Source organism: Corapipo altera, unplaced genomic scaffold, assembly GCF_003945725.1.
Source record: "Corapipo altera isolate COAL_440 unplaced genomic scaffold, ASM394572v1 61411, whole genome shotgun sequence".
NCBI lineage: Eukaryota > Metazoa > Chordata > Aves > Passeriformes > Pipridae > Corapipo > Corapipo altera.
The window spans coordinates 3,147,756-3,171,841 of record NW_020884875.1 but is presented as its reverse complement, the minus strand read 5'-3'; the positions used below and the strand labels follow the sequence as shown (position 1 = coordinate 3,171,841).

The 24,086-nt window shown below is 35.3% G+C and overlaps 1 protein-coding gene across 1 annotated transcript in view; it reads left to right on the top strand.

Annotated features, from left to right (window-relative positions):
• Window positions 1-24,086, top strand: part of HCN1 (hyperpolarization activated cyclic nucleotide gated potassium channel 1) — a 199,877-nt gene that overhangs the window by 151,341 nt on the left and 24,450 nt on the right. Inside the window, exon 5 of the mRNA XM_027634972.1 lies at window positions 7,819-7,965. Coding sequence (XP_027490773.1) covers window positions 7,819-7,965 — 147 coding nt within the window. The remainder of the gene's footprint in view (window positions 1-7,818; window positions 7,966-24,086) is intronic.

Below are 24,086 nucleotides of genomic sequence, written 5' to 3'. Positions count from 1 at the left end.
AGTACTAAAAACTTATACAGGAAGAAATTTTATGATTACACTGTTTTATTAGAATTCAGTCCTTTATACATTAGACCATTCTGTTGTTCAGTGGATTTTGTCAGCCATTATACAGTGATGTGCTGGCTTCCTAGCTACTTTTCCTTTACTTTGATTCAGTGAGAACCTCATTTATTGACCTTCCAATGCTGAGCACCCATTTTTTTCCATTAGAAATCTGAAAGACATGGCAGGAGGTTGGAACTAGATGATTATTAAGTTCCCTTCCAACCCAAAGCACTCTATGATTCTATAAAAATCTTCACCTGGCATTTGATACCTACAGATTCATCAGTGCCTCAGTGTAACATTCACTTTCTTCTTCTCATAACCAAATTAATTTTCTTCCTTTAAGGCTAAAAATGTAGAAGCACAGTTATAAGGGTGAATGATGGAACTTGAAAGTTCAATTTGATCTACTGGATCAGTTGCCAAATCTACGTGTATCTCAGTAGAAAGGTTCATTTAAATAAATTATTATTTTAAATACATGATTGCAGTTGATGTTTAGCTAATTGGTCAGTGCTAGTCATTGAGAACTCCCCTACGGTCAATTAGAGAGAAAGACTTAAAGATGACAAAGGTGACTGTATTCCATCTGTGCAAGACATGAATTTTTTAATAAGGTTAATTAATGATTGTTATCTTTCTTTGTTTATGAGAGACAGAGTCAGGATAACTGGTTTAAATTAGACACTTGGCTTACAGAAATCTGAACTAAGGCATCATAATAATAGCTTTTCAATCTTTTTTGTCAGTTCACAGTTTTCAAGACTGTTTTAGCAAATAGAGAGAACAGTCTTAATTTTATAATTCTAAAAACTTCTGTTAAAAGTCCAGTTTCGGTGATAGCCAAGTTTGCTGCCTACTGATTTATTGAAAGTAGTAGTTGATGCAAATTTACAAAAATGAAAATTGTTTAAGTATTAGAATATACAGGAAGTTTTTGGAATCTCTTCTGTGTAACACCTGCTATGTAGATCATAAAATGTCATCTACATAAAACTGATTTGCTTTAGGTTATATAAGTCTCATTCTCCTCTCACAAGAAAAGCTGATGAAAGACAGCAATTTTCTTTGCTATCACAGGTACTACTGCCATTCTACATCCCAGTTTGGTTGTGGGCCCATTGTAAGTTTTCAAGATACCAAGCGGGAGTGAGAGTACATAGTCTCAAACTGTGCCAGGCGAGTTTTAGGTTGGATATTAGGAGGAATTCTTCACAGACAGGGTGATTAGACATTAAAATAGGCTGCCCGGGGAGGTGATGGAGTCACAGTTCTGGAGGTGGTTAAGAAGAGACTGGACATGGCACTCAGTGCCATGGTTTCATTAAATTGGTGGTGTTCAGTCATAGATTGGACTCAATGACCTCAAAAATCTTTTCCAACTGAATTGATTCTGTGATTCTGTAGTAGAAAAATACCTAACGGCATGATATTGACATTAGGCTTTTGCTAACAGATGGTATAAAGCTTTGGATGTATGAAACTTCAAATGCTAATATTATACAAAGACCAAGATATTTTATAGAAAGAATGAACTGATTTTTAAGAGATGAAGTAATAAGAATATAATGAAATTCAGAAATCCAAAATTCAAGGACTAGTACAAGCTTCTATTATAAACTGGGAGATGAAGAGCACAGCAATTTTAAGTGGCAAGGAGAAAATGAGGAATCTGAGAGATGAAACCGCTCATAAAATTACTCCAAACGACAATTTCAATGCATCTTGGTTTTCTACTAGATGGGAAAGAAATTAATATAAACTACAAATTGGTGAGACTTTCACTAAAATATTATGTATGGTTCCAGTAATTGCAGTTGGAGAAAAATTAACTGGAGCTAGAATGGATCAAAGAGAAGAGGGCCAGTATGCTGTCTTCTGAACAAAGAGTAGAATAGAGTACTTGAACGAGTCTAAGAGAGACAATTCCCATCTATAAACACTCCAGCGAGAAATACCAAGGAATAGGATCTCTTGAGGTGCTAGATAATTTTGTAATTAGTTGATTTAAACTGCGTCTGGATACAATTAGACTGAAATTTAAAATAAGGTTCAGAACTATATATAAGACAGAGAGCTTCTTGAACTGTATGGTTGTGTTTAGAAAGGCTTCATCTTGATCAAATTGCCTCCTCTTTCCTTTGTACACCTTCTCAATGAGTTGAATCTCCTTCATATTATAATGCTGCTTAGAATCTTCTTTTATACATAGGATGCAAGAATTTTCAAATCATGTTAAGAATACTGATGAATTTGTTGCATCTAAATTGTGTGATAGAAATTTCTTGATTCAGCAGAAGGATTTCAAAAATGATTTGTGCTTTCTTTTTACATTTGTAATCATTATATAGGATTTATTGTTTTTACACAGCTCATTGAAGTTCGTATTTGTAAGGCTGTGCCTTTGATAGACTATAATCTCTGAAAAAGTGCTATTTCCTTTTTTTTTTGCCTAGCTTGTCTATAGGTATTCATTTTCTATTATCTTAGAGAGTATGCTAAAAATACAATTATGATATTAATTTAATGTAAGAGTCAGGTTTATATTTGTGGTAAAAGAAAAGACAACTTGAACATAAACACTTTTAGAGATGCTTATATTTTTTGGAGAAAAACTTTCCCACAAGTGAGGCCCTATTGCCAAGGACGCAATTATTGTATGAAGTGCAAAAGGCCTATTGTTCAAGCTGAACTTTAAAGTGATGGTACAGGGACATAGGTTCTTTGAAAATCTAGCCAGTTATGGCAGTTGTTCAGTGTTGACGTTTTGGAAAGATCTGACTTTGGCACTCGTTTCTGAAAGGTAGGCAGGACCAGTTTCAGGTACAGCACATGAATGTAATTAGTTTCATGTTTCATGTTTTGTAACTGATACTGTTCATGTCTTTCAAATATTTCTATTATTTATTGTATCAAAGACAGAATGTTGAGCTGTAAAGATTATTAGGACTCTATGCATTTTTTCAGCTAAAATGGACAACTTTATAGTTATGACACCTTATAAGAAAAGGACCTGATAGGCTCAGCATATGTAGTAAAATATCTTGTGAGAGATCAACATTCAGGTTTCTGTTTTACTGGTTTTATTGGGATATTGTCTGTATTGGGATACTATCTTAATTTTAAAATATTTTCCCAGCTCCATTTGCAAATAGTTATGAAAAAGACGTTACTCTTCTTTGACTTTTTCCATACCTATTTTTTTCAGCATAACTGTAGTTTCCTAACAAACTCTACTAAGGTCTCCATATGATTGATGTCATACTAGTCACCTCTTGCTGGAGGAACCCATTAGCAGAATTTTGCTGCTGACAAAAAGTCTACGAATAAGATTATGTCTGAAACAACAAGATACAATTATTACTGGGTGATGCTTTGCATTAAAATGTGTGGAATACTACTTTGAAACTTTGAAAACCACTTAGCTCTTGCCTATCTCAGCAATTTTGTTTGCTTATTTTTGTAGCAATTATGGGCATTTTCATTTCAGTGATAAATATAAAACACATAGAAACTACTGAAATTATGTCAGTGCAATATATAAAGCACATTAATATACATGCTTATTTTAGGACAAACAATTCAACATTCATCTTAAAAAAGAGATATTTGTTGAGTGGTCAGCAACACAGTATTTATTTCATTCAGTGAGATATTGAAAAGACCAGGAATATGTATTCATAATAGTTAAGACAAACAGCATCTGCATTCAAAAATATTGTTTTACTTTTATGAAAATATAAGCCAATATGTTGTGAATTTCAGGAAAATTAAGTGCAAAATTAAAGTGAAAAAAGACTATGTTCTTCACACAGACCAAAAACAGTGTAGACAGTATAGAAGCACAGAGGAATACAAAAATAGGAATTTGTATGGATAATAAAATCATTTAAAATTGCATCAAATAGAATCAGAAGGCAACCTTTTATTTAATTGCAGCTGGTTACGTCATTGTGCATTAAAAGTATTTTAAAGCATTCTGAAACCATTTGATTATCATAAATCACACTGAGGTAAATTGGACCATGTTTAGGATTTTATGGAAATAAACTCATACTTGAGTTTTGTAAAATTAGACAAAGAACCAATGTTCTTGTTTTAAAAAGTTTATCTTAGCTTTCTTTTGTCTTGCTGTGTCTTCATGGAGCACAGGCTCTACTGAAGATCCTGGATGCTTATTCTTTTTCTGCTCAGAATGCTGGAATCAGAGTTAGTTTGCTGTTGGCTTTGGAGTGTGCACAGACCTTTTAGATGTGCACACATGGAGTCCCTTACTAAATAGTCCTTCCTGGAAAACCAAGTACTACTTGGTGTCAGGAAGGAGCAAAGATGGAAAGGCAATTTGAAATTAAAAAAAAGGGGGTTAGCAGAGACTTTTTGAATGTAGTCTGGTGCTTATCATGTGACATACAAAAAAACCCCAAAAATAAAAGAAGAAAAATTAAAATCAATCTTGAGGGAACCTGCTGTGGCTCTAAAAGTTATTTCATAGAGATATAATACAAACACCAGAGATGCTTTTATGAATGTGGAATTAAGACATCTATTTTCTGAATAAACCAAATCAAACAAAGAAAAAAAAACCTAGACAACCCACCCCAAACCAAAACGAAACCCCAAACAAGCCAAATTTTTCAATCTAGAAGGGAAAAGATAGAGCATACAGTGTAATGAGAAGAGTAATTAGAGAAAAATTATTTTATTCACATTTAAAAATGCATGTTCCAGTGTCAGGTCTGATGGGCGTATCAGGATTGGTTACAGCTCTTTTAAATATGATTAAAATATAATTTTTTACAAAATTTAACTTTGCTGAACATTTTATCCACTTCATATATAAAATTACACTTAGAAAAATAAAGAAGCTACTGAATTATATTTATTCAAGGGATTCACAATGCTGATGAGAATTTTAAAACTTTTTTAACATCTTTTTTCTTTTCCAGAAAGTACTTCAGTTCTCTTTAAGTTATTTGATTTTTTTTTTTTTTTGGTGAGTAAAAAGTCCCAGGAAAAAAAATCAGTACAATTATGTAAAAATGAAAAATACCCATGTTTCTAGCCATTTTTGATATCTGTGGTACCCACAAAGAAAACACTCTTTAAAATTAATTTAGACAATTTCCGGTTTTATTACACAAAATTCATATTACACAAAGATCATATTAGTCTTGCTCTCTTTGTATCTTCATTTCAGCACACTTTTTTTTGCAACTGACATGGAGCACTCCACAGTGACAACTGATCTGGGATATCCTCAATATTGCCAACAACATGTAGCAGGCTGAAAAAATAAACTTACTTTTCTGAGGAATAAAAAAGCAATAATTTCTTGGACTGAGTTAGTGAAAGATATCAGTTGCTGAAGAAGAGAGAGTAAGTTAAAAGTTTTGAGGTAACACTTCATGTGAACAGAGCATCAAGGAAGAAAGTAATGGTACCATGAATGATACAGAAAATGAGTCAAAATCACACATTGGGAAATACTAGGAAAAGATTGATTAAAGGGTGATAGTGATAGTATACTATACACTGACAGAGTCAGATGTTTTGATATAGAAAGGCACCTTGATAGTATTTTAGATGGTTAAATATTTCTGGGAATTGTGGAAGACTTTAAATTCTTCGTAGATTTTTTTTAAAAAAAGTTGCTAATATTCAGCTGTCCCTATTATTCTCTATGTTAGTAATCTGCAGACATTTTGAGACACAGTAGTGATAAGCACTACTTTTCTACCAGTTTTATTTTTCCTATTTCCCTAAAATTCTCATGTGCAAGCATAAATCCTGGTAAAAAAAGAGAGCTTGCTTATGTGGGAGAACGCACCTATTCAAACAACAGTCCTAATGAAATGCAGCAGTGTAAACTGCTGGCAAAGTAATTCTCTCATAGCATGAATTTTCTCTATTTCAAGGTCATTCTGGTATAAAAGTCCTTTGCAGCTTGCTTGCAATATACATCTGAATGAATGTATGTTTTTTTATTAGCAAGGATTATTCTTAGTGTCACTTAAGCACATTTGTGTGTGAATAAGATTGCATAGAGTGTAAAGCCCCTGTGCTAGGCACATAGTGATGACTTTTCCCCGTCCATGACATGATGCTGTGCAGTGAAGCATCTTCTTGTCTTTGCTGCAGAGTGGGACTGTGTGAACAGCTTGGTGGGATAGATGGAGCACTGGGTGATCTCTCCTTTCCCTCTAAGTAAATCCATACCTGGAGTAGCTTTGCCTGATCTGTAGGGTAATTTTAGTAGCAGTACTTCATTTATGCTAAAGCATGTCTGATTCTAGTTGCTCAGAACTCTGATTCTAACCCACAATGTAGGGATAAATTTCTCCATATCAGAACAGAAGACGATGGAAAACATGCAAATTTAAATCACACATCTAAAGGATGGGGATGAAGAGTTATTACTTCAGAGGTACAAAATAGCTGTGCAGAGGTTAAATCAGACTTACATATTCATTATACATTGTTAAAGAGTTCCATGCAAAATTACTTTCGTCTTATTTTTGGAATGGATGTTGTACACATGGCCTCATCTAATCTTTTGTCACTTTGCAAAACAAAAGCTAATTTCAATTCTAGAAGACAGAACCATCTTCAACTACACAAGCTGCAGTTCGTAAAGAGTGCATGTACATTATAAATTTGCTTAGTTGCTCTACAGAGATGCCAATCCTAATTAGGACTTCATTGGCTTTTCCATTGAAAACAGTTAAAATTCCCTAATTAAGCATGAAAAAATTAATAAAAATTAAATTAAGACTGTGTACATAAGTAAATGATGTTTCTGCCAAATTTTAACTCACCTTTCAGCCTGGGATGGGGTTTATCCTTCCCTGCCTCAGTGCCTTATCCTTTTCAGCTTAGACAAGGATAGGGGTCTGAAGGGCAAAAATCTTGTTCTGGCAGTGTTTGTCCGTTTGCAGTTTAGACAACTACTCCATTTTGCAGGTCTCAGATTACCATGTAGTTTAGTACAATACAACTCTTGAGTATTGTAGCAGTTGATTCAGGACTTTATTTTCTGAAAATCGTGCAATCCAAAAAGGCTTCTGAAAATGGGAAGGAAAAAAACTCCAGAAGATAGGGCAGAGGACTAGTAGAAACAAAGAAACCAAATGCACAAGGTATAATGAAGTGAAGTCCTCTGAGTCTCCTGGGTCCTGGTATCTTTTTCTTCCCCCAGTTTCTATTTCCTGATGCCATGCATATTTTTCTAGTTTACCTCTCTCCATCACTCCTGAGGAATGTTTTCTATTTCAGATTTTAACTTTGTTCTTCAGTCACCTTAAAAGCATACGCAACATTAATATGTTGCATAGTAATACAGCATAGCCAGTTTCACACCTTAAACTCTCTCTGAATGCAGCAGTACAGATGAAACACTGTGTACAGCTTTTCTGTCCACCGCATGAGCTAAAAATGGTGTTGGTGTATTTTCACAGCTTCTATATAGCTGGGAATGTAAGGAACACATGAGATGTATGAGGGTTGGACTTCTAACACTTATATATTAATCTGGGTATTAGCGTTGCTACTAAAGGTAGTTTCTATAATTTATAGATGTACTGTAATGTGACTAATATTAAATTAGCTAATACTTGTGTGAGGGTTCTCTGACATATGAAAAAATGTTATCTTTATAAAATAGGTAAAGCTTAAGTGGATACATGAATGGATTTTGATTTTGTAGGTGCCTTTAGATAGTAAAAAAATGTGGAGGTTTTCTTCTGATTCTTCCATATTTTTTTATCTTGACAGTACAAACAAGTGGAACAGTACATGTCATTCCACAAGTTACCTGCTGAAATGCGCCAGAAGATCCATGATTACTATGAGCATCGCTACCAAGGCAAGATCTTTGATGAAGAAAACATTTTGAATGAGCTCAATGATCCTCTTAGGGAGGTAAGAATAAATTATTGGAGTAGCTTTTCATGGTATGGAAAACTTTCATATCTTTGCTGTTTCTGTGTTGAAATGCTCTTTCTGATTCTATTCTGTAACATTTCATCTCATTTGACCTAGTCAATGAATGACCAGGATAATTAAATTTATATTAGATTGGCACAAAGAAATAAGCAGATTTACACTCTATTCTGAACCAGTCTGTCAGAGTCACTGTCACACAAGGATGTCAAAGAGTAAAATTCCATCCTTAAGTGTTGTCAGAAACTCATGTTTTTCTGACACTTTTTGCAACAGAGTGGAGCTGGACTGGAATGGTCCTGGGTGAAATTTTTTTTGCTTTCCCTACTTACTAACCACTCACCTGTATAGATAAAACTGCTGAAAGCCACCACAGAGAGAGAGCTTCTCTGTGAAGTAGCATCCTTGGTAAAGATGTCCTTTACTTGAGATTACAAAGCTGGAATATGATATACAAGCCATTAAAAAATCTCTTTTGTTAAACCTGTAGTCTGTATTCCAGTTTTAGGGGTTATGCTATGCTATCTTATGTGATGTGATATGTGGAAGCAGTTCGAATCTTCTTTGCAAGTTGCTTGTGTGGGACAAAGGCAGCGTTCATCTTGTAGCAGAAGTAGCTGCTTCATGGGACTATAAATCAGACTCTCTTCTGTTGGGTGCAGCTCACGTCTGATCTCCTCAAGGATGTTGGCTGATATCCTCCACTGAAAGGAGGGGGGAAAAAAGCAAACAGGAGAAGAAGCAAGTTGAAAAGCTCAGAGAATAGAGAGCACGAACAGGGAAAAAAGAAAAGAAACAGGAAAAGTCTAGGGAATTACCCCTAGACTATGTGACAGTCGAAACATGAATCTTGGCCAGTATGGAGCTTGTGTTTTGTTAAGAGAACAGAAGCATGTACGGACATATCAGTCACTGACATCAGAAACAGTTTTCATCCATTTCTGCTTTTAAGGAAAGCATTTCTCCATAAGTGAAGTTGAATACTCTTCCATTGCAAAATATTATTTTACTAACAGTAATTTGCAGTTGTTGCACTGTAATTACCTGTGTGTGCCTCTTTTCCTACCTCCCTCTTTGTTTCCTCCCTTCCTCCCTCCCTTCCCTAGCCTTGTTACCTTCCCACCCTTTTTTCTTATACCTTAAAAGCAGCAAGGCAAATTTGGTCAACCATAGAAAACAAAAACCACTTCTGGAGAGAGATCAAGCATGGAAAATTTCAAAAATTAATGAGCCTCTAAAGACATGGAGGAAGAATAGGATTTCATGGAGGGAATGGCTTCTGATTTTGCTATGGTCATGCTGTACTTAGCATGTCTTCTTTGTTCTCTGTATTATAGGACAAAACATTTTTTACTCAGCTACGATCAGGTTGCGCACTACTCTGATGACAACATAGTAGTGTTCCAGAGAAAGGTCAAAAAAAAAAAGAAAGAGAAAAATAAGAACTGGACACTGGCAGTGCCAGAACAGGTTTCTCAATGAATCTGTCCAAATTTTGGTGGCAGCTCATTCACTGTGCTCCGAAAACACCCCTTGAGTGTTTGCTTAGTTAGCAGTTTCAAATTTAGCTACCACTTCAGCATGTGCAGTTCAGTCGTGCAGGTAGTGGCTTTTTGATGTTACTAATGGATAATAAATTAGAGCCTTTTAGAGGCTTTCATATATTGGATGGGATTTACTATCTTACATGCCAACAACAGCACAAGGCTCTAATAGGTGATAGCACAGATAACCTAGCTGCATCATTGAAGAATAAATATTTACTGTATTTCTTAAGTTTGTAATTAATCCTACATTCGATTATACTTGGAATTTAGCATAGGGTAAAAATTTAGAGTCTCCACAGGATGTAATTATCTTGATGAAAGTAGCTTCTGACAAAGACATTCATCTGAAACTATTATTTTCTCGCTTAGAGTAAGCAGAACAAAAGAAACCATACAACTGCTGCATAATTATAGCATCACAAAATGTTATTAAAATAGTTGCCCTGTTTTCGCTACTCCTTGCTCTCAGCCATTGAAATTTACTGTATGGGCTGAAATTTTCCACAACTAGGCTCTCTTTAGGAGTGATGACCTTTTTTTTTGGTCCACATTTTAAAATTTTGGCTCTTTTTTAGCAGAAAAGTAATTATGCATGATATAAATGTTATCATTCAACCATTAAAAATAGCTAAAGTACATACAATTAGCAGTAAAAACTGGTGTAAAAATAGTTCTTACCTTATAAATACTAGTAATAAAGCTGTATATGCTTATTAAATCACAGAATCATAGAATCACAGATGATGTTGAGTTGGAAGGTACCCTTCAGGATCATCAAGTCTAACTGCTAGCCCTGCACAGGACCGTCCCCAAGCATCACATCATGAGAGCCTGAGATCACTGTCTAAATGCTTCTTGACCTCTGTCAGGCTTGGTGCTTTGACCACTTCCCTGGGGAGCCCAGCACCCAACAACCCTCTGGGTTGAAGAACCTTTTTCCAATATCCAATCTAAACCTCCCTGACACGATTCCCTTGGGTTCTGTCACTGATCACCACAGAGAAGAGATCAGTGCCTACCCCTCCTCTTCCCTGCAGGACGAAGTTGTGACTGCAGTGAGGTTTCCCCTCAGCCTCCTCTTCTCCAGGGTGAACAGACCAAGTGACCTCAGCTGCGCCTCATACGGCTTCCCCTTAAGACCCTTCACCATCTTCGTTACCCTCCTTTGGACACTCTCTAAGAGCTTAATGTCTTTCTTATATTGCAGTACCCAAAACTCCACACACTATTCAAGGTGAGGCCACACCAGCGCAGAGCAGAGCAGAGCAGGACAATCACCTCCTTTGATAGTAGAGGTTAAGACTTTTTTGATAAAAGAGGACAGATAACTGTATGGAACATTCATAGTAGATTAAAATAATGAAAATCTGAGAAAAGATTTGATGAATATTTGATACAAAGGTGTGAGTGCCTAACATTGTTGGATGATAAAAACAGAATCATGTTTATTGTGGGGAACTAACTAGGTCTTCATAAAAGAAGGAAAAAAAGAATCCTGAACATCTTTACATTTTACAATACTCTGTCTAAGAGCTTCAAAGCTGTGTATAGCAACTAGTGGCTAACCTGTATCATTTAAGCATAATCTTGTATTAACAAACAGATTGTGTTCAATGATTGAAATCTAAGGTAGACATTTATGACACTGAAAAATTCTATATTCTGCCCAGTTTAGTTAATTGCACAATTTGGGTATATTAGTCCATTGGTAATGTAGTTAATTGGATATTTTCAGCTCTATACACTCAAACTGAATTAACCATGCACTGGAACATTTGATGTGCTACTACCTGCTCATAAGGACACAAGCTCTCTGACAAAAGTAAAGGATAAAGGTTTAATTGTATTAAATCCAGACATTTCACTCTAACTGAAAAACATATCCCCTTTTCCACAGTTAGACATTCAAATAACTGTCCAGTCTTCTCAAGAATAAAATAATCAGGAAACTCCTGGCAGTTACAATTTTGATAGAGATGAAAGATTTTAAATTGCTTCTACCAGGCCATGCAGGGTTGGATTCATCAAACCAATCTGTAGCTCCATGCAAGTTCTGCAACAAGTCTGAGATAATCATCAGGATCTCTCTGCACATACCACCCACACACATATGCTCTCATGATAAAGAAAACCTAGCTGACTAGCTTAGGAAAAAGGCTACATCTTCAAACAGCATGAAATAAATTGTTGACATGTGAAATAAATTGTCTTTAATAGCATTTACAATAAATTCTGTCCTTAATAGCCTTTGCAATTAACTCTGTCTCTGCCTCATTTCTTGATGTAGTGATTAGAAATTGGTAACAATTGGCATGTTTCCCTTATATAAATACCATCTCTGATTCTTCAGCAGACAGGGGTACTAAAGTTCACATTTTTTAACTCTGAATTCTTACAACATACATGCTTGAACATCATTTGGCCTCAGAAGGCCTTAGTCCTAAAAGGGGTCTTTGTAACTGTCATGACATGAAATGGAGATGGTACAGACAACACAGAAAGAAAAACAAAAACCAAACTCAACAAAAACTCCATATAGATAAGACAAAAGTATTCCAAAAGAAAACCTGAAGTATAAAAGTTTGAATACATATACATAACCAGTTTCATCTTGTAAGAAATTTCAAAGTGGCTCAGCTCTGGCATTTGTCTAAGCCACCAGCCTCACTAGCAGTGGCTGTAAATGGAGGTCCACAGAAGAAGAACAGGGTATCTGTTAATGACTCCCCTAGACTCACAGTATTTTCAGGTTAAGGGATACTCTGAGACTGATGTGATTTGATTACAGGGTAATCCTTAATACACATCTCTTCCAATTACTTATTTGCATTCTTGAATCTACACACTCTCTGCAACCACACCATCCTTTGTCAAGGAGCACAGACCTCTATCTTACTGCATGAGAAACCACCTCTTTCTTGTAGGATTGAACATGGCTCTGACTGTTTTATGGTTCTGATGGCCATTAATTCTTGTAGCAAAAGTGATAGTACAGTCAATTCCTACCCACTATTTGCATGACAGTTATGATTTTATAGACTTACATGATAACATCCTTAACTGTGATTTTTTTGATGGTAAAGAGATATACTTTATTTAATTCTTTCCTGCATGAAGCTAGCTTACCCTTATGATCATCCTTCTTGCCATTCTCAATGTAGAGAAATTATTTTGTTTTTTCAAAATCAATTTTAAAATTACCAAAACCTTGGTATTTTTCCCTAGTTTTAGACCTTCTCCTTTTTCCCATTAATTTCCCTTCTCCCTTATTTCCCATACCTCCTTTTTTAATATCATTTCTTTTATTTAGTATTTATCTTTAGAAATCATGAAATAATATATTCTCTCATTTTGACTAAATTATAATCCTGTGCTCAAAAGATGAAGCATCTCCGAAATAATAGTATGAGGCCAAAATATGGTGTATGGACTATGGAATGTTTGATCCTATTTAATAGCAAGTTGTGATGATTTTGGGCTACAGACTTTCAAACATTAAAATAATGGTAGAAAATCAAATTATTTTACTAAAAAACAATGAAGCATCAGAAGCAATATTAAAATTTGGAGATTCCAAGTATTTTGGTTCCATAACAACTTATGTCCCTAAATTTATCTCATAAAAGACAGAAAGATAATTATTTAATTACAATCCACTTTTCTTCATTTAATATGCAGTGATCCTTGGTATGAAGCTTAAAGAGGGGAAGTAGGAAAAGTGCATCAGAAGTACAGATGTAGTCACACTGGAATTCATTTAAGTATATATTCATTTATGTATATATGGAGTGTGAATACCTCTTTATCCAGTCAATTAAAGTTTCTTGGTTGTTTTTTTTTTTTTCACAGAGACACAAAATACAGCTTTGGTTCATACTCTGGAGTACTGAATCATGAATGACTTACGCAGCATGTCAGTCTTTCAGAATAAATGCTGATATACCACAGCATTTACTTCACAAATGCTAAAAAAAAAAAAATCTATATTTTTCAAATATCTGTGTGAATTATGCCTAAATTGTAGTCCAGGTATACAAAGCTTAGGCGAAACCCAGACCACCTCTTACAAAGAACTATAACAAAGTTTTTAAAACTAAAAATAGTAGCAAAGGGTCATTTTAATGTGGAAATGGGCAGACAATCACCACTGGATTGGATCAATGTTTTAAGATGATTTTCCCCAGCAGGCGTGATGTGGTAACAAACAGTGTACACTCTCAAACATGTTTCCCAGGGACCTAACAAAATGCAGTTTGATTTCCTGAGCTATGGGGAATGTGTTTGCTCCTTGATGTATGCACATACACCAGTGTATATGCTGCAGCTGAATTGTCAACTACTTTCATTGCTGTTGTGCATATTCAAGAAACTTTGATGACAGTCCCTTCTGTGTTTGACATGCTTTATTAGCAAATCCATCCTGAGATGAGACATGCTTTGACAAGTCCCACATCTAACTGCTTCCAATAATACAGATAATAATACACCAGTGCTGCTCAGTAGTTATGAACAGGCATGTTACTCCACCTACAAGATTCCTTTGCTGTAATTGTTTAATAAATATTTCAGACATGACAGTTCTTTCATGAACAATTCAAATATACTAAAACAAATCAAATGCCCAAATCTTATTGCACTAGTTGTCTTTCATAAAAAGAAAGGATCATGCTTCCAAGCATCTTTTGTATCTCAGTTTTTAATGGACTGAAGAATTGTTCAGATATTTGATAACCAGGTAGTGCTCAGGGCAGTGGATGGAAAGAGGCAAGAATATATTTTTTTTATTCTCTATGTGGTTTCTGGTGAAAGCCAGGAAAGGTTACTGTGTATTAGTGCTTCTCACAACATGTTCATTTCTATTAGGTTTGAATATGCTATTGCAATTATAAATAGCATTGCTTCATGTTTAGGAGGTTCAAAATAATAATAACCTATACTTCAAATAACTTCTGAGTTAGTTCTTCTTATGTAAACACATTCTTCTACTACTATGCTTGCTTTAGCTTGACAGGTGCTCTTTTTAGTTGGATTTGGAAAGTTTTATTTCGCTAAAAATGAGTGATATTTTGCCCTAATCCCTGAATTGTGACTATAAATCCATTACATTAAAACAGCAGAAGTTAACACACATTCCTTTGAACCTGTGAGAGAATAACTGAAAAAAAATGAAAAATAAGTAAATTAAAATTCTTAGCGCAGGGCTGAAAATTACATTATCTCTTTTAATTCAAGATTAGGAGATGTGAGATCTGGCACTCTGGTACCTACCAGGGTTTTCCATTTTCTTCTCATGTCATGGCACTTGCATAAGGGAAGCACGGGAAGGAAAAGGAGAAAAGAAGAGGGCAGGATGCAGCCCTGACTCCAGTAGAAAGCATACTTCAGACAAGACAGAGATGCAAAGTGTAGACATGCCCACATGCCTTCCCTGTAAATCTCATCCTTGCAGGTGGTGAGAGTGAACATCTTTACCGTAAGTTTTCATTGTAGAATTTAAACTCTGGATCCAGAAGCAGACTAAAGTCTTTTGAGGCATATTTATTTGGAACCAGTAAAAATGCTATGGGGGCCATGTAATAAAGTTTCTGGGTTGAATGGGCACCCTTCAAAGATGCCATTGTCCATGAAAGTCACTAGAAATAAACATCGTGATTTGCCACCAGCAAGAGGAGATAAATATGCCATGAACTGTTTCATGCAGAAACAAATGCATGTGCCTATTTTTATGCACTCAGTTGCACATTATGAATATGGTAGTAACAGCATACAGAAGGGTACCCAGCACTTCCCATGCATAAATCTGGAGTTGTCTTTCATGAGCATGCAAAAAACAACTGAGCATGAAATCTGTTCTGAGTATGCACTTATGAACTTAAATTCCAGTTGGTACACTGATGATTTAAGAAGGTAAATCTAGTTAAAGCTGTGAGAGATATCAAAGTTAAATTCTGCACTTCAAGGCAATGCTAGATCATTGTTTTCCTTTTATCCTAATGCTACTAGAACAACAACAAAAAAAAATTGTACATTATTTTGAAACAAACAAAGTTCTGTCTAATCTGTAATTTTTTACTGTTGCTGTTATTTAGAAAATGCAAAAGGCAAATACATAAAATCTTTTCTCCATAAATTGTCTTGTAGATAAGTCAAAGTTGAAATAGTGAATTTTTTTACTACCTGAAAAATCAGGAGTCTCCTCTACAGCTGCAAAATAATCTTTTGGAAGTGTAATCTCTTTTGATGAAGAATTTTTATATAAGAGATTAAATGGAAATGGGAATTGAAATTTTTGAAATTATTTATAAATGGACAGATAAATTTAGCATTGATATTGATGCACACAGTGTTGAATTACACTTGTTGAATTTAAAGATAAGTGTCTAACACTGAAGGAACTTAGTATATGATATTTTTAGTGATTAATGAGAGTCTCAGAGATGACTGAAGTTAAAAGCTGGTACAAAATGTGGATTTGACATTGTGTTTACAGGTACAGACTTCCTGGTAACTTCTGGACTGAGTTCAAGGCAATGTTTTTATCTGTTGTCTCTGCCTCTTTTCTGGTACCTTCACACATTCCTTGGTCAGTGGTAGCACTGGAACATAAGCCATCCTTGGTAGTAGTAGAGCAATGACTGACAAGGAGTTTCCTGAAGAGAATTTTAATCTCTCAGCTTCTTCTGGAGGGTCTATTGCCACACATTGTATAAACACTTGTGTATTTATGAAAAATAAGTTTTCATAATCATCATATTTCACCAATATGGGAAAGTCAGGGATGGGAAAGTCTCCCATCCCTGCCATGTTGGAAATTAAATAGTTCATTCTTTTTAACATCTGGCAGAAAACAGATTCACTACTTAGAGGAAAAGAAATGCTGTCATTATTGTGTGTGGACAGCTTAATATATATAACAGACCTTGAAGGCAATTAAGAGGCAATGATATCTGTAGAGAAACAGAAAGGGAGGTGTATGTAGCTTGCTTTGTCATTCTCTAACACCAGATATGTTCTTCATAATATTGATACTTACAGCAAAGCAACAAACTTAGACTGTGAGAAAGAGGTTAATACCCTTCCTGAGCCATTATTTAAAGTTCATGGCTGGCCTATTTTTAGGCCACCATGTGAGAAGATATTCACTGAAAATAGATACAGATCATGTGTCCTTGCAGAATATAGAACATCAGGACATTTCATTTCCAAAGAACATAATTGGGACTCAGAGCAGAATCTTCTTTCCTCTCACCTCTTTGCTTATAGATTATACTTCAGTTATACAAGCACACACTCTTACATGACTTATATTAATCTCTAAATATACAACAAACTAGTTTGCAACACAGATCTAATGGGACCCATTAATTAGTTAAACTTTATTTTTTTTCATTAAATGTACAAATACATCCATTTTGTACACATATAAATACATCTGTAGAGATATATATGTGTATATATACATGTGGAGAGCATATATATGCATATGTATATGTATACACACACACACTCTAACTTGCTGGCACATACACACAAACACGTGTGCAAGATGTATATTTGAGAAGAATATTATATAATACTTTGTTGATATCTTCACATCATAGTAAGTACCTATACTGCATTAGGTACTTCAGTGTAGTTTTTCTGTTACTGCTGTTGCCATATGTCTCAACACATACTTCCTGTGCCACCCAGTCTATATTTATAATATATTATCTTAAAATTAACTGTAGTTGGAAGGGGTATAAGGGCTCTCCTATGATATGAATTCAATATGTAAGATAAATTTATTCATAAATGTACAGAAGAAGACATAGTCTTAAGATCATTTGGAAATCTTTCTGAATAAATTATAGGAAGATATTTCTTATGTGTTTAATTCACTGTGAGTAATGTAATTATACTTAAGCACTATTAATAGTTAAATAAATTTAAAACTCTGGGCAAGCAGATGAACTGAAATTGAACTGAAAAAGATTATTTAAGTGTTGTAAAGAACCTGGAACTTCCTATGCACCTGCATCCTGTCTTATGCATGGATGCTAATGGCAGTTCCGGAATGCTCTGCTGTTATCAGGTCCCCTTGCTTTTAGTGCATATCTACTCCTGGAGGGAAAGCACAAGCACAACTATTTAAGGCCTCAGTGATTGCATTCAGAGAGCAAACAGAGCAACTGTAAATGTAGACGGCTATAGGTATCTCCCCTGATTTCTCATTTATTATTTATATAGCTGCTTCCTCTCCATGCTCCATAGAACAAAGCTTTTCAGGACATAGAAATGCTGAGGATGTCCTGTGCATCCTTGATCTGTCAAATCTTGACCATGAGTTGTAATATGACTTTTTTTTTCATTACTGTAGTACCATGCCATTATTTAGTGTGTCTGCCTACTGGATACTTAAGGTCTCATGCATCACTTTTATTCTAGCTGTTATGACTAATTCACATTGACTAGTCTACTCCTGCCAGTTTGCCTTCTCTTTTCTCCACATGATCTGCTACTGAGGCTGTTTTTGCTGTCATCATTTGCACTCCTCAGAATTTCTTCCACTCTTTACAACCTTCCTTGCCATTTATTCATTTCTTTCCCCTGCAGCTACCAATATTAGCCAAAGTGGTACTCTCAAGCAAATTCTGTCTCGAGGGCTGTCTGGCTGGCACACTACTAAGTTATTCCCAGAAACTTCATCTCCATTTTTATGAACTGATGATATCTTTTCTGGAGCTAGCTCTCCAAGTCTCACCCTTACAACCGAGCATCATCCCCATGTTTCACTGTAAAACAGGGCTCTAAAATCAACACTTTCAGTATTTTTCTACTTCTGCATGCTTGGGCTCTGGTGCAGTGGCCAGAATGTGGGTCATGAGCTCCTTACACCTGTGATGCAACTTGCCACTCACAACATAACATCACTGAGCCTTTGCACATGATCCCACCCCAGCACCCTTGTCAGTAGTTTCCTGTAGAAAGCAAATTCAAGTGGTCATACAATTGGCTTGTCCCAGTTCCCATTGCAAAGCAGTGACGAAGGCTGATTCAGAATTAGAAAGGGATTCTGAATCCTCCTTATCTTTCTTTTTATAGCCTTCTGTTATATATAGATGTGTTCATCTATAGCTGCCATTATAAGTATTCTAGCACGTACACACACTGGCATTCAGGATCCTGTCACACATTTGTCTAAGAAATCTAAATAAATGTCATTGTTTACAAAAGCTCTTTTTCACCACTTTAAGATGTGGCATATACATAGTGTAAGAATGTTTAAATTTTGTATTAGGTAAAGTTAGGAATTGTATGTTTCTCCCATATAACATAGAGTAAGCCTTCACTGAATAATTATAAATCAAATTAGATGCAAACTGAAATGCACTTAAAAACACTAAATATAATTTGAATGTGGACATTTCAAGCTCAGCTAACTGGGATTTATCCAATATAATCACTAAGACTTAATTTAAGCCACTTAATAAATTTATAGAGAGAGCCTTTGAACCAATGGACTTTTAATTCATAATAAGGAGAGTGTTAACCTAGCAATTAACAAGATAACAGTATTTCACATCCAGAGCTCTTTGAGAGCTGTAAAATAACTCAGTGAACAAATTACCACTGGCTTCTCAATGACTGTTTTCTTGGTTGTTGTTGCTACTGTGTCAGCTAAATGACACACATTGTGTGTAGATAAAGCACATTCTCTTGAGAACTTTCTTCTTCTTGTCTCAGTTATTTTGGCCATTTGGGTTGCAGTACACGGGGGACTAAAGAGAGGAGCAGGAGACAAAGAGGGAAAGATGGAACAGCAGAAGGAATTCTTTGCCTATTGCAGAGCACCCAATAAACTCTCAATGGAAGAATTCCCAGCTTCAGCTTCTGATCTTGATCAAAAAAGTAAAAATCAGAAATAAGTCAATGCAAAAATTTAGATCCAAGCCATAGCTTTCAATTTCTTTCAAGGTATGTTTATATTTTCCTGCCAACTAGTTCTTTGTTTCAGTACTTTGTTTTAGCCCCAGTCAGTCCCATGATAGCTTCAAATGTAGGGGTTTTTTTTCTCCCTGCTTTCATCCACAAGTTAATCTCTTCATGGCTCTCCCTTTCCTCAGCAAGAGAAACTGTTCAGGCTTTTCATACTGTTCTGAATTCTGACAGACAATTTTTACACAACAAAGCACACCAGTGAATATATTTTACCTGATAATTCACACAAATGTGACTTGGACTGCCTTTGTGAAATTGCACTGTCTCCTCCTCTTTTTCTTACTCTCATGCATAATTATTCTTTCTTGGTATCAGGTGAATCAAGCACTGTCCTGAGAACAGCAGCACTCTTTCCGGTACTATTCTAAAACAAAATCTCTTTTTTGCTGGCAGTCACATGAAATCTCACTCACTTTGGTAAATATAAGAGGTACTCTTCATTCAGCAAACTTATAAGTAGCAATTGAGCTGGTTTTTGGGAAGGAGGTAGCTGCCACACAGATTACATACAAGATCAGCCACAGATTCATTGGTGTTGGCAAGTTTTACCACTTGAGTTTCAGTACAAATGCACAATAATGAAAGTGGTTTCCAGAACCAGCTAGAAGTGGTCACTGGTAACTCCAAAGACAGTGGAAAAGCAGTGCTACAGTAGATATTAACCTGTGAGGAAGCAGGCTAGACAAAATTTTGTGATCATTAGCAAAACTTTCTCCTATTTCTTAATTGCTGTTTTAGAAAAACGTGAAGTTTGCATCATTCATTGTACAGCAAATATGATGTCTAACTCATTCCACTTATCCATGTACTGACAAAGATTCTGATATGGATATCAGTAGGATATGGATACCAACAGGATTTTTTCAACTTCATGTCTCTTAGGATTCACCTTCTGCCACAGTTTGAAAATACATATGTTTACATCTGTACTCTCATTGGTATAACAGGGAAACTTCAATTTTTAAAATACCTACTAAAAAAAGGTTTCAGTTTTAATTGCCCCCTGCCCAAGATATTATTTACGAAATGCTATAAAGTATTAGTGAGTATAAAACTACAATGTACACACACAAATAAGAATGGAGTTATTTGGTTACTCAGGTGCAGAAAACTGAAACAGTGATTGTTAAATACTTTTGCAAATTGCAGCTTTTTTATTCAGTTAATAAAATGGAACCTTCTCTACAGCAACTGCTGTTATGATACAGCACTAATTCAATGCCACCTCCTGTAATGAATGGTGGGTGTTTTTTACTAAGAGCATTCAGGAAATTTGTTCAGCAGAGCAGTTCAGAAGTAAAACCTTCAGGAGGTAGAGATTGGTCAGTTGGCCCAAACTTTAAATACTTATCAGAATTATCAGGACTTCTCAGCATTTTGAAATTAGACTGGCTATCCCTGTTACAGACTGCCTTGAAACACTGCCTGTATTGCTGCTCACGTTTTAAAGCCTGTCATCTTTTTCACAGCTGGAAACTAAAGTTAAACAGCATAGAACATGTCAGAACATTGAATAAGATGAAAGCTAAATTCCTTTTTAAAATAGTTAAAGAATGGATAGACAGTCGTGTGAATGAAAGGGTGCATAGATAGTGTCTTTATTCATTCTTTTACTCTTTTTTAATCTTCTAAATATAATGGACGATCTAAAGAGAAGCTTGAGATGCATAGAACTGCTCTTTCTTAAGCTCCAATAAATCAATTAACAAGCTGGGAAAAAGATGGATATCCTTCATCAGACTGACTTTATTGGACATTTGGTTGAACCATACCATCTCAAAAGGATTATTCTGTCTGCATTTGAATTTAATGCAATAATAATACTGAAGCATAAAAAATACATATAAGGAGTTGAATCGAAAATTCTAATCGAAAGAAATGACAGAAAAGTATGCAGAAGGCCAACATTTAATCAGCAAAGCCAAGAAAATATAATTGCTCAAACCTATATCTCTTCTGATTGCAAATGCGTAAAAAAGATTGCTTTCTCTCAGGAGACAGCAATACTAGCTACCATACGCTCTCTTTAGGGTTGACTTGTCTTAATCTGAATTGAACAGAGCTAGAGAGAAAAAAAAAACCTTTGACTCAGTCCTGTCAGTCCTGGTAGAATCCAAGCAAGGAATCTCATTCAATTCACTGTTTGGCTGGAAAGCCTATTTATTCATTCTTCTTTTTGGCTGCCTAAGATTCTCTCACAGCTGTCTGGCAAATTTTCTGCATTTGGATAACCTGTATGCAGGTATACTGGAGGTCCTGGGGACTGAAGGGTTTTGAAAATGTAAATCGATAGGCTGACCACTGGATTTCAAGGCAATTGAAATCCCGTGAACTGTCTTTGCCTCAGAGATCAGAGTTTTTTTCAGGTTTTATGCTTTGTCTGTAGGTCAGATATGCAGGCCACATCAGAGCAGAGCATTCTTGGGCTTGAAAATCTATAACGAAAGGGGCTAGACAGAGAGGTTTTCTAAAACACACACATAAAATATCCAGCTATGTTAACAGAATGACAAAATATCAAGTCATGAAGAAAAAAGAATACTGTTTCTAGACACAGCTCTAGATGTAAATAATAGTGTCCAAGAGTTACTATGTTTGTTAGTAAAATTTAAGCAGAATCTCTATATTGAAATTCATAAGTGTCATTGAAAAATGGAAAATCATGTCAATCCCACTCAGAAAAAATGTACATAGTCATTATTACTTACATGAAAGACCTCTGAGAAAAATTTGTTTTTATGTCATAAACTCTGTATAGATGATTAAACAGAATGTGTCCAAGCAATTTGAACAATCTCAGGTGCACCAGAAATGAAGAATATTGCATCCTGTTGCCACATGTAGATTTTCTGGCATTTAACAAGTTGTTAGATAATGATGTAGTCATTCCCCCAGTGGGGTACTAATCCTAGTCCTTCAGATTGCCTGCTGTAATAAAACCTTTGAGATCTTAGTACCAGTGAGATACCTGCTTTCTGCCAAACTTGACTGTAATTGACCAATAGATTAAAAAATTACAGGAAATCATGAACACATACAGAATATGACTCCTCAAAACTGGGTTTAAATATATCTAATCTCTTCACACAGCCCCAAATCCCTAAATGTAATGCTTTTTCCTATACGTCTCTCTTAATGATGGTTCAGTAATCTTTTATCTGTGAGTTAGTTCTTACAGGAAGAAAATAGCTTTCTCAGTAAAGTGATTTCTTCCTTTCAATCATCAGGAAATTAAGACTGATTTAGTTTCTCATCCTTCAAAAGCATAGTGTAAAGAAAGAACACTCAGGAAAAAAAATGGACTTTGTTGGCCTACACGTAAGGACATAGTTTGTAGATGACAGTACCTTTTATTAGCTCAGTTGGATTATTGAGAAAAAGTAAAGAACTTTTCAGGCATACAGATCTTTCTTGCCTTTTTTTAGAGCAACAGCATTTTCTGGTCATTTTCTGGAGAAAAAGTCCTAAAAAATTTACAGATGCCATCAGAGAACCGCAATCACAGCTATAACAGCCTTTTGACTACTTCTCTAACATCTTGAGATGCTTCAGAGCAGTCATCAAGAAATATTGAACAAAGTGATAATATCTGATGCTTTAACATCAGGTTAAAAAAATATCCAGGAAAATCAAGATGAGTAATAAAACCAATACACTACAAAGGAGCAGGAGTCAGTGTAATTACCTAACCAATCTCTTATATAAAGCAGACCACTGCACCTCTGACTTAAATCTTGTGTAACGGAGAGCAACACTTGGACTAGTTCAACACTTGTTCCATGTAGGTCTGAATCATTTTTGCCCTTTAACCACTTCAGCTGTATAATGCACTCTTAGTCCTTTCCTTGGGCTTCATTTGGTATTTTCTTCCCTCATCTTTTCCTCAGGCTTCATTTGGTGTTTTCCTCAAGTAGAGGTGAGACAAAATCATTATTATTTCATTAAATTGAGATATCATATTGGGCAGCATAGTCTGGTTCCAATCTATCTCCAAAGAATTAAAAAAAAATATGAGTGAAAAATTTTCTCTGCACAAAGTGTCACCTCTTAATTTGTCAGTTTGTTCTTTTGTTACTTCTCTTTTAAAACACAGAACTTTTTCTCCTAGTACTTTCTGAGTTACATAAAACACTTTCATAATCTTTACTGTTTCTTTCTCCCCAAGATGGCATTTAAAGTAATACACAAGAATCTGAAATTGCAGCACTGCCTGTGATTAAGACTCAGGGAAATGTATTTTACTTGCTCTGAATGATCTCATATTTAAATAAAAGAACACTTTAAAGAAAAACAAAACACTCTAAAAATGACACATTTCTTTCTCCCTCAGTAATTTTCCACCTTCTAACGTTTTAAATAAGGAAGGTTTGCACTTTAGCACAAACTTTCACAGAAAACTAATCAACAAAATGAATGCATTATTAGGATATAACTGCTGAAATTACCACAGCAGGGTGGTTTTGTAGCTATGTTGGTACCTTCATTAGGCAACTCAGGCTGAGCAGGATAATGTGTGTGTATACGTGGATATATCCAGATATAGATTTCATAATAAGAGAGAGAAAGGTGGGC